Here is a 12,194-nt window from a genome sequence, read left to right on the forward strand (position 1 = left end):
GTCACCACAACTCAGGAAGGACATAGTTGCCCTGGAGAGGGTTCAGTTCAGGGCTACCAGATTGATTCCAGGCTGAGCGAGGCTCAGCTATGAGGAGGAGCTGGAGACAAGGCTTTATACGCTAGAAAGGAGATGGTTATGAGGAGATATGATGGAGATGTTTAGAATAATGAAAGGTACAGATAAATTAAGTGCAGATGAATTATTCAACAGACAGTGATAGAACTGGGGGCTATAGCTTGAGAGTAAAGAAGAGGAGAGTTAAGACGGAAGTCAGGCAGGGGACTTTCACTCAGGGAGTAGTTAATGCATGGAATGGCCTCTCTGGAAAGGTAGTGGCAGCAGAAAAAGTAGATAAGTTTAAATTAGAATTAGATAGGTACCTGGAAGTTATGGAGATAGAAGGGTATCGGGACTTTTAGGTAGTTTGAGCATTGATGGATGCTTGTGTGCATGTGTACGGAGTGCTGTTGGTGGGGGGTCTTGTCAAGGGGGGTTGTGTGGTTAATATTACGTGTTTTTAACGAAACCCATGCCCCCTCAACTGAGGGGAAGAAAAAAATACAAAAACAAAACACTTCTTTAAAACAATATATATTTTGCATTTTCTTATTTTGATCTGGTGTTGATAAATTTTTTGATCTGGTGTTGAAAAATCTGGTGTTGATGTGACGCAGACATGATTTCGGATCATTGGTATCTTCCGTGCTGAGGCTGAGTCTTCGGATCTCTCATTTTCTCACCGCAGGCTGGTCGGTGGTCTTTCTGTCTTCTACCGTCTCCTCTCCGGTCTCGCCCCCCTGCTCTCTCTGCGATCTGTCCCCACCACATTTTGCAGGGCGCTCAAGATCCGCCAACAACCCCCTTCTGGTAAAACTACCAAAATCACGAATCGCTGCTCACCTTCACTCTTTCATTCCTCTTTTTCCCCACCTTTGGAAAAAACTCCCTCACTCTGTTCAATCCCATTCTTCCCTCCAGGCTTTCAAAACAGCTGTTCACCACCACCTCTTGTCATCCCCCATCCAAATCCTCGATCTTTTCTACCCCCGATAATCCACCCAAGCCCACCTCCTTCAAATTCCCTGCTTTCCTTCCTGAAAGTCCCTATAATATCCATCTTGTAATGCCCCCATGTTCCCCGCCCCATCCCTCTCCCTTCCACAGATCTCCTAATGTCTCTTCCCCATTGTTTTGTCCTCCCCACTCCTGCCCCTCTTGCTGTGTGTTGGCCCTCATTCAAGCCTCCTCGAGAAGGTATAAAAAAGGGGCTGAATGGCCTCCACCTGTGTCTAAATTCCTTTAATTGTGTTTACCCTCTCCTTCGGCAAGGGTAACTCCAAGAAATATGAATGAAAAAAGGTAAAACGTAACAGAATTCAAAATAAAACAAGTACATTGACCCAGGTGAAGGATACGTGAACGACGTTGAAATGGTCAATTATAACCAATCACAAAATAAATAATTCACGACGTTTTGGATAATTTAAAATAACATCGAAAGGTATATAAAGGGTGGGCTCGCAAGATGTCCCGGAGGCACGCACGCACGTCCACCTCCGAGCCGTGCACTCTGGGCCCCACCAATGGCAATTTAGGGGGATAGTGAGAGGGGGATAGGGGGCCTGGGCCCCACCAATGGCAATTTAGGGGGACGGTGAGAGGGGGATAGGGGGCCTGGGCCCCACCAATGGCAATTTAAGGGGACGGTGAGAGGGGGATACGGGGCCTGGGCCCCACCAATGGCAATTTAGGGGGATGGTGAGAGGGGGCCTGGGCCCCACCAATGGCAATTTAGGGGGATGGTGAGAGGGGACCTGGGCCCCACCAATGGCAATTTAGGGGGATGGTGAGAGGGGGCCTGGGCCCCACCAATGGCAATTTAGGGGGATGGTGAGAGGGGGCCTGGGCCCCACCAATGGCAATTTAGGGGGATGGTGAGAGGGGGCCTGGGCCCCACCAATGGCAATTTAGGGGGATGGTGAGAGGGGGCCTGGGCCCCACCAATGGCAATTTAGGGGGATGGTGAGAGGGGGCCTGGGCCCCACCAATGGCAATTTAGGGGGATGGTGAGAGGGGGCCTGGGCCCCACCAATGGCAATTTAGGGGGATGGTGAGAGGGGGCCTGGGCCCCACCGCCGCCCCTCAGACGGGCACCGACGCTCCCGTTTTCTGACATCAGCCGATGGACATCAAAGGTCCGTGGTGCCCCCCCCCCACCCCACCCCGGTGAAGAACATGCAAACCAAGGCTGGCACCCCTTGGTCAAACCACCCAGGATAACCCCCTGCCAATAACGCTCCCTTTCTCCACAAACGTTCTGCACGAGATCATGACGCATCAGACTCATGACCAGAATGCAATGGGGCAGAATTCACCGAAAGAAATTCCAGAATATTCTTCATGCGAACAAGGGCTTCGGGGATGGAGAGAAAAGCAATGCCGTCGGCACACGTCGTATTCCAGTGTACGTCGATGGTGGCTGAGATGGATACTTGAGGATTATATTTTCGTACCAAAAAAAATTGCCGGTCCCTCAAACTGACTGGGTGACTGGGTGACTGGGTGACTGGGTGACTGGGTGACTGGGTGACTGGGTGAAGAACAGGTGTTTGCGTCCGCGCCAAGTGCTCAGCGGGTTGGGACGTGTGTGGAGGTTTTTATGGTTTTATGGACCAGTCGTGTAGAAATCTAAACAGGACATCAATATTACATTTAGAGACACAATCTTTTACCTTATGTGGCAGAAATAATTGATATTCTTTAAAGATAAATTAATCTTTCTGGGTTAATTGATTCGTGTGGAATATCATCCGGTGGGGTTAATGACGTCATATCCGTTGGCGCCATCTTCCGGCGTGTCGTGAGTAACAAGGTAAAGCGAAGTCGTGTGTTCGCTATTTGTATTTTAATTCGACGTTACAAGGTCTTGTTTATTAAATGCTTTTGTTTCGGTCATAAAGGCGAAACGATTCGTATATAAACCAGCGAATGCAGAGTGAATTAAAAGCACGTGTTGTTGTGTTCGCGGTTTTTTTTTTTAATTCTCCCTTCAATGTCGCTTACCTCGTCGCTTGGAACTTCCACGTGATATGGGATTAAAACAGAATCCTGTCACACGTCATGGTCGTGCTGAAAGAATCGCAACGTGTCGAACTTTTATTATCACCAATTCTCAGTCGCCATACCTTCACCTCCCACCTCTCCCATTTCTACCCTCTTACGCGCTGTCCCTCCCTCCATCCCATCCTATCCCGCTCCACCCACCCGCCCACAACCACTTCTTTTCGTCCTCATCCCGCCCTCCATCCCGTCCTCATCCCTCCCTCCATCCCATCCACCCGCCCACAACCACTTATTTTCGTCCTCATCCCGTCCTCATCCCTTCCTCCATCCCGTCCTCATCCCTCCATCCCATCCTATCCCGCTCCACCCACCCGCCCACAACCACTTATTTTCGTCCTCATCCCTCGCTCCATCCCGTCCTCATCACTTCCTCCGTCTCGTCCTCATCCATCCCTCCCTCCATCCCATCCTATCCCGCTCCACCCACCCACCTACAACCACTTATTTTCGTCCTCATCCCTCCCTCCATCCCATCTTATCCCGCTCCACTAACCCGCCTACAGCCACTTATTTTCGTCCCCATCCCTCCCTCCATCCCATCCCATCCTATCCCGCTCCACCCACCCACCTACAACCACATATTTTCGTCCCCATCCCTCCATATTCCACTCCCAACTATTTCCCCCCTGACCCTCAACCCACCGCTATCATATTAGCACCTCTTTCCTCATCACCCTGGCCCTACCCTCATACACACCCGACCCGCATCCCTACCAAAGTCAAAAGAGCACCGACCAAAGAAAATATTCTCAGGAGAGCTTGTCGAAGGCAAACGATCACAAAGTTGGCAACGTAACAGGTACAAAGACCGCTTGAAGTCCACAATGGAGCTCTGCAACATCGATGGTGATGACTGGGAACGTGTAGCTCAAGATTCTGGTCTGGCAATGAATGTTGTCGCATTCGTGATGAAGAAGCCAAGCGGCATCATCATAAGTCTGTCTTTAACCAGATCTACAGTTATTTGGCCCAAACCTCGAGTTCACCTGTGCACAGTGTGGAAGACAGTTTCATTCAAGAATTGGGCTTGTATTATTAGCCATTCACGGGAACATCGTCAACCGTGAGATGTAAATTACGATTGTCATCTTCACATGTGATTGATGGACACTACTCGCATCCCTCAAACACCTGCTTTCATCCTCATGATCCTCATGATTCTCGTGCTTCCACCCCAACTTCTCCACCGACATCAATTGCATGTCTGTATACACAGTTTATCTCTATCTCCCCCCTCCCCACCCCACAACCCTCAACTCACAACTGCCGCACACTCCCACCGACCAATCTTCCATCTCGCACCTCTTCCCTCACACCCTGTCTCCACTCATCTCAGCTATACTCATTATCATGTTTCCTCATCACCACTTTTCTTTCCTTAAATCTACCCCTTATCCACATCAAACATGTCTCCTCCTCCCCATCTTGGCTGGCCGGCCGACCTTTCCTATTTCCCCACCCCACATCAAATATTGGTGATGTTTAGACCTCAAGTGATGAACCAGATGGACATCAGTTTATGTGTATTGTTTTGTTTTCCCTCTACTGTTGTTTAAGTTTTGTAAAGCTATCTATAGGATGCAAGACAGTGGCTTTAAATTTTTTTTTAATCTGAGGTTTATCGTTGAGCTTGTGCACAAATCGCAAGCAGGGAAAAGGTACGAGTCGACATCGGTGGATTTTATAAAGAAGTTGCAAAAGAGTGTTCACCACCTTGGGAAGCCAACAAGGTGGGGTTGTTTGTGTTCACCCTTTTTTGGAGGAGTCGCGTGCCTCTTCCCACGGCGATACAATCAATTATTCTGTCAAACATTCTATCAAATTTTGTTTGACGAAATCCATTTTATCCTGTCCGCCACAGTGTAGCACCATTTTACCGAGACAAGTATTCCGTTGGTGCACATTTTTTACTCAAATGTGAAATTAATGATGTAAAAATACCTGGAGTGAATTGGATTTGAATATGAGAACCCAGTACCATGAGCCATCAGTTTGGATGGAAATGCTAAATAGGTATCTATATATTTGTAAGGTGAGGAATGAACAAACACCGATACCACATTCACCTTTCAACAAGACCCTCTCACAGACATCACAATCCCTATAATATCTTTATGTTACTAACCATACCAACCTACCAGTCCTGCCACTAATTCCAGTGCAAACCTATCCACTGCTTCTGCTTCCCCCACCTTTCCAGGGACACTATTCCATGCATTCACCACTCTGAGTGAAAGACCCCTGCCTGACGGCTATCCTCGCTCTCCTTTTCTTTACTGAAACTGTGGCCCTCTATTCTGAAACTATTCTGGGGCTTTGGGTCCTGTCACTGGCAAATTTGTTAAAAAGCTCTTAGTCTATTCCCTTCATTATCTTTACCATCTGGATCAGATCCCCTTGTAAACACCTCCTTCCTAATGTATGTAGTGCTGTCTCCTTCAGTCGCTAATCATGGATTAGTCTGGTTAGCCATGGAATCAATCGAGACTCTATGCTGAACCCTATGACTGCTACGTTTGTGTTCTTGAGGCAAATACACCTACCCAGAAAGCCACCAAACATTTGTTCAAATGTTATTTTTTCCCCAATAATAAGGAATGGGGAAGGGGGATGTTGACTGGTATTTGTCTCCTGTGTATTTAGGTTTCCTCTCAACCCTGAGATCTTCAATCCATCTTTGAACATGTCATTGCACCTCGATAACCGAAGGTAATATTGACATACTTTGTTAAAACTTATATTGTCTGTTAACTGCCTTTTTGGAGCTGTTTCACTATTTCTTGTTATGGTTTTTGTGGCATTTGTGTAGGGTGCTTTGAGAAATGCATCACTGCTCAATAGAAAGAAGATGAGAAAAGGAATGGAAGTTACAGTGGAGTGGGGTGGGGTGGGGTGGTCTGCTGAGTCGATAAAACGATAAGGGATAACAAAAATATGGATGGAGATGAAAGGACTCAGAAAAAGCAATTGCACATCTTAGTCGTTGCATAAGGTACAGTCGTGGCCAAAAAATATTGGCACCTTTGCATCTTTTTCAAATAACTCACAATTTTCTCTAAATATAAGTTGAAATTGACGAAAAGTATTTTGTCTCCACAATTCTTTATTTCACTGTTAATATGACAGAACCTTTGTTTTTTTTTCAGAACTTAATATATCCTTTTAAATCAGAAAAAATAAATGGCATTGACAAAATTATCGACATCTCGGACTTAATATTTGGTCGAACAGCCTTTGGACAAAATAACTGCAATCAAGCACTTCCTATATCCATGAATGAGCTTCCCACACCTCTCCCCTGGCAGTTTGGCCCACTCTTCTTGTACAAACTGCTCCAGTTCTCCCAGATTTGAAGGGTCCCTTCTCCCAATTACTGTTTTTAGATCTGGACTCGTTGCTGACCACTTCAGAACAGTCCAGCGTTTTGTCATGAACCATTTCTGGGTGCTTTTTGAAGTATGTTTGGGGTCATTGTCTTTCTGCAAGACCCATGACCTTCGACGGAGACGCAGCTTTCTGACACTGGGTTTAATATTGCACTCCAAAATGCCTTGGTAATCTCCTGATTTCATGATGCCGTGTACACGTTCAAGGCACCCAGTGCCAGAGGCAGCACAGCAACCCCAAAACATCACTGAACCTCCTCCATGTTTGACTGTAGAGAAGATGTTATTTTCTTTGAAGGCTTCATTTTGTTTTCTGTAAACAGAGATTATATGCTTTACCAAAAAGCTCTAACTTGGTATCATCTGTCCACAGGACATTGTCCCAGAAGGATTTTGGCTTGTTCAGGTGTGTTATGGCAAACTCCAGTTGGGCTTTCTTATGTCTGTCTCTCTGTCTGTCTCTCTCCCCAGTGGGGTCCTCTTGGGTCTCCTACCATAGAATCTCCTTTCATTGAGTTGGCAACGGATGGTGCGAGTTGAAACTGTCGTTCCTTGTGTAGTTGTGTGTGAAGGTCAGCTTGAATCTGTTTGGCCGTTGATCGAGGTGCTTTCTCCACCATTCAAGCAATCCTTCGCTGCAATCTTCGATCAAGTTTTCCCTTGGGGCCATTTTTTGAAAGTTGGCTGCAGTGCCATGGGCCTTAAACTTCCTGATAACATTGCGTACAGTGGACACAGGAACATCAAGGTCTCTGGAGATGGACTTGTAGCCTTGAGATTGTCCATGCTTGGCTACAATCTTGTCAGACCTCCTCAGACAATTCTCTGGTTTTTCTTTCTTTTCTCCATGTTCATTGTGGTGCACACAATTACACAAAACAGCAGAATGACTCCTTTGCTCCATTCAAGTTGGATGAATGAGTGATTTATTTATTTATTATTCCCGCGCTTTCGAAGAAAAGCGGGAATATTGTGATTGTCTCCGCCGTCCGTACGTCCGTCCGTCTTACCCTGTAACTCCTCCTACATCGATGGAAATAGGAACTTGAAACTTTGGGACATAGTAGATATATGTATGGGGAAGTGCACAACACTTTCGGATTTTTGATATCACCCCTAGCGGCTGGGCCAGAGGGGTTTGGGTCATGGGGGTCGATTTAAAAACAAAATTGTCTTATAGCTTTTTAAATCAAACATATTCATGAGTTATACATTCAACAACATTTTTTTTTCAAACACATGATGATCAGCGGGTGCTTGGGGGGTAGGGGGTGCTTAGCGGATAGGGGGTCAAAATAGCTCCTCCTACACCATTTGAAATAGGAACTTGAAACTTTGGGACATAGTAGATATATGTATGGGGAAGTGCACAACACTGTCGGATTTTTGATATGACCCCTCGGGGCCGGGCCAGAAGGGGTGGGGTCATGGGGGCTGATTTTTTTTTTAAAGTGTATTTTCCATTGTACATGGTAAATTATTTTATAAAGAACTTACTTATGTGGCCCCCATGAGGGACAAACAGTGACAGGTTTTACTGTATTTATCTAATGGATTATGAATAATTATAATTAATATTATACAGTTCATTCCTATGATTAAATTGATGCACAGTTCTATATTGCTGGACAGTGTTAAATTAATGTTTCATGAAATATTGACATGCTTGCAATGACTTCTGATTTCTGAAACTAAACATAGTAAGTCTTTGGTCATAAAGCACATCAAAAAGAAAAGAATAGTCAATCCATTTTGCAAGATAAAATTTCACCTCGCGTTAATGGGACAAAACAGTGCGCGCGGGAATATGCGATGGTGTGCCATCGACAACGTAGTTCTAGTTTATATTGCAGACACCTTGCAACTCACCACAAGTGAGTTCAATTCCAAAGTAAAGGAGAATCAACTGCTTGAAATCTAATTATTTCAAACAACTTCTAAAAGGTGCCAAGAATATTGTCTGGGCCATTTTAGGATTTGTGTGGAATAAGCTAAGATTTAGTAATTTATTTTTTAAAGCTTTTTTTGTTTTGTTCCACTGCAAACCAAATAAATACATGTGTGGATACCAAAATATATTTTTTATTTTCAACAATCTTCTGGAAGAAATGGTGCATTATTTGAAAAAAGTGCAAGGGTGCCAATACTTATGGCCACAATTGTATGTCCTTTCGGATGTATAATTTCTGGGATGATTAAATCCATGATCAAGATCTTCATTCCAATAAGGATGGTCAAGGTATAGTGCAGCGTTTCGCAACCTTTTTACCCTTGTGGAACCCTTGAAATAGTTTTCATGTCTCGGGGAACCCCTGCATAAAAATTATTATATACCATTTTTAATATCTTGCTCTTTTATATTTTTATCGTAGTTCACGTGGTAAATATAATATTTTTTTTTTTCGGATACCTGGTTTAAGGAAAAAATGACCCCCTTTTTGTCAAATTTATTGGCAATGAATAAAAACATACTGCTAGTTTACGAGACCTCACACCGAGGTTTTAATTCACAAAAATTTTTTTTTTTTTTGAAAACGTCATTTTTGAAAGTGTTTGTCAACCCCGAGTCTGTTTGACAATTAAAAAATACACCTCGTGTAACTTGATCAACAAAACAAACAAATAAAGCTGAAGCAATAAAGTTAAACAGAAGAACTGACAGACAGAGAGAGAGACAGAGAGAGACAGAGACACTTCGCTCGGAAGCACAGAGAAGATAGATGGACACCGTGCATGCGTCCCGTGTATCCGCCGCGTACAGGACGTCCACTAACCAGTGAGGGCGGTTTCACACTGGCGCCATATAGACATCGTTAAATACATTCCCTATGGTTGTTATAATTGTAAATAATATGAGAGGTTGAAGCCTCTATTATAATAACCAAGGAGTTTCCATCAATATGCCGTACGTGTATCGTAAAATTACGAATATTAAATCAAACAAAAACGACTGAAAATACATTAGCCTATTTATTACTGTTTCTCGCAGAACCCGAGGGTTCCGGGGAACCCAGGTTGAGAAACACTGGTATAGTGGAACAGAATGCAAGCAACACCATTTATGATTATAGAAATGTAGGGAACAATATTGCACCACGCTTGTGATTGGGTAAAAGCACGGCCAGGTGTCGGTCAAGTTGGCTGAATTTATGGACAGTAAACCCTCCAATATTGCCGGGGTTTGGTTCCTGCAAAATGCCGCGATAGTTCAAACTGTGATCGTGGAAACGAAAGGCCAATTCGAAAAGGGGGGTTCAGTTCCTGGGCTTTGAGAAAATATCAAGGAAGTGAACGGCAACCAGAAATATACACATTACAACGCAAGTCAACACACATATATATATATATATATATATATATATATATATATATATATATATATATATATATATATATATATATATATTGTTGCGTGCCGGGGACCGGTGGCGAGAGCGACCGCTAGGTGGGGGAAGTTACATCGTCTCCCACCAGACTCCTGGAATTGTAGGCCGTCGCTCACAGACAATTCCGTGAGGCGGCGGGTCGCTTAACCGACCGTGGACGCCAATACCTCCACCGCGTAGCGTTTGGTCTTTTTGTCTCGAACCAATTTACCTAATTAACCACGCGGTGTCGTCTATCGGGGAACCACGCCCTCGGTACTGTACTGTACTGAAATGGAAGATGCTTAGCAGGCAGACACGAGCGGAAGGACAGTCGAGCCGGGCTGTGTTGCACAAGTACGAGCGCGGGCGTACTCTGCCCGGCAGCTCTCCTTTATTCGTATGCACCCGCACGAGCCGGCCGACTCCAGCATTACTACGACGCCTCAGGCGGCGTGCACACCTCATATCCCTTGCCGATACACTGACCCCCACGGCCATGCCCACCATGCATCATCACCATGCCCTTCCCCATAGGCCCGCAGACTCCACCACACTCCTCCCCCCTAAAACTATGATTATTAAATGAGTACCATTATAAGAAGCACACAGAACACGAAGGACTCCGTATAATAATCATGGAAATAAAATGAAAACAGCGAAGTAGAACAGCACACCACCTCATATAATGTCAGGTCAAGCAGCAAAGGTCAGGCTCCAAAGACGGAGGTGCACAAGGCCCCCCCCCCCACTCTGACCGCGTTACCGATATGAAGCAGCAAATGAGAAGCACAGCAGCACTACGCAGCAAAAACGCCCCCAGGCGGCCCATGCTGACATGGCCCTCGCCGAGGTCGTGCCGACCTTTCGAGCCAACCCCCTCCGGCACCATCAAACGCCTCCGGCCCACTCCCCCCAGACAGACCCGACGTAGATAAACATTCCGAGGCCAGAATCCCGCTGTCTGGAAGCCGTGGCGCCAGCCTTGTTCGACCTTGGCCGGGGGCGCTGAACAGCGCCGCTGGCTGCACGCATTTAATGCTCCAAAACAACACACGCACCACAATCAGTTGAGACGCCAACGCCCGTCCCAACGGCTTTGAGCGAACACAGAGAGCTGCGCTCGCAATCAGAGGTGGGGGTAACGCCGACCAGGGCACCAGTCTTGGTTCCGAGTCGACCTCCGAGACCCACACGGCAGCTAGACGGGAGCAACTCCATTTAAACCACACTGCAATCATAGGCTCGTTATAAATCACTACGAACATTATACGAAGCATTGCAAACTCATTTGTCCGTACAGCGCGCTTCTCTGATAAAATCTCAGCACATGACAAAACAACTACCTGTGGCCCGGGACAATGGAATGCCAACCCAACCTTTTTATTCGCCACCACCGCTCCTGAAGCCCCCACATCACATTGACCATAATACAACTCCCATTGACTGATCTCCGCCACATCCACTTTTACACGAGAACTGCTGGCATTTATTTCAACAACGTTAAACTGCATCACTAGAGCAAGGAATAACACATATGCCATGAACAACAACCCACAACCTGCATCACGAGTCCGCTTCTTGGTTGTCGACTCGATGTTGTGACTCGCGACTCCCTTTAACGCCACGGGCTCACCGTCACCTGTCGAAGCTGCCTGCACAACACCGACGCGCACTGCCCCACGAACCCTGCCGAAGCGCGGGAACTCATCGCGAGCGAAGCGCGGGAACTCATCGTGAGAGCTGATACGGCTCTCGCCGCCCGCCAGAGCCTCGCCCTCGGTACTCGACGAAGGCCTCGAAGAGAGCACTGGCACATCTGGAGGTACAAACCGGAGACCCAGTCCGAGGTGCGCCAGCCAGTCCCGACCCAACAGGGGGGCCCCTCCCCTCGTACAACGAACACCGAGAGCCGGGCGCGTCGATCTCGGTAGCGCACTGAGACGTCGGCCCTCGCCAGCGGTGCAATCGCTTCACCGGTGTACGTGTATAACGACAAGGCCGTCTTGACCAGGCGAATACCGCGAAGACCACGAGCCGCCCGCTCATCCATGACCGACACTGCCGCCCCGGTATCCACGCAAAACACAGTCGGTTGGCCATTCACTTCGACCTCAACCGTGAAAGGCGTCGTCATCTCCGAACCAACGGAAAACAGACTCAACCGTGGTTGCATCTCCCGCTCTGGCTCGCCGGCATTGTCAGGCCCCGGTTGCAGGCCGATCTCCAGGTCACTGGGGTCCTCTCGCACCTCGTCATCCAAGACCCCAACGGAGGCCCCCGCCATCCGACACACACGCTTCAAATGTCCCACCTT

At 46.8% G+C, this 12,194-nt stretch overlaps 1 protein-coding gene across 4 annotated transcripts in view; it reads left to right on the top strand.

The window, feature by feature from the left end:
* Nucleotides 1-2,445: 2,445 nt before the first annotated feature.
* LOC147021982 (heterogeneous nuclear ribonucleoprotein C-like) overlaps nucleotides 2,446-12,194 on the top strand; it is a 112,785-nt gene continuing 103,036 nt past the window's right edge. The window contains exons 1-2 of one of the 4 annotated variants that reach the window (XM_085892478.1): nucleotides 2,446-2,467; nucleotides 5,770-5,835. In XM_085892478.1, coding sequence (XP_085748604.1) covers nucleotides 5,810-5,835 — 26 coding nt within the window. In that variant the 5' untranslated portion in view covers nucleotides 2,446-2,467; nucleotides 5,770-5,809. Of the gene's footprint in view, nucleotides 2,468-2,775; nucleotides 2,876-4,689; nucleotides 4,857-5,769; nucleotides 5,836-12,194 lie in introns of those variants that run through there. The other 3 variants (XM_085892477.1, XM_085892479.1, XM_085892476.1) reach the window with 3 other exon arrangements.

Source organism: Eptatretus burgeri, chromosome 8 (assembly GCF_056783735.1).
Source record: "Eptatretus burgeri isolate ZD-2024b chromosome 8, Ebu_testis_v1, whole genome shotgun sequence".
Classification (NCBI taxonomy): domain Eukaryota; kingdom Metazoa; phylum Chordata; class Myxini; order Myxiniformes; family Myxinidae; genus Eptatretus; species Eptatretus burgeri.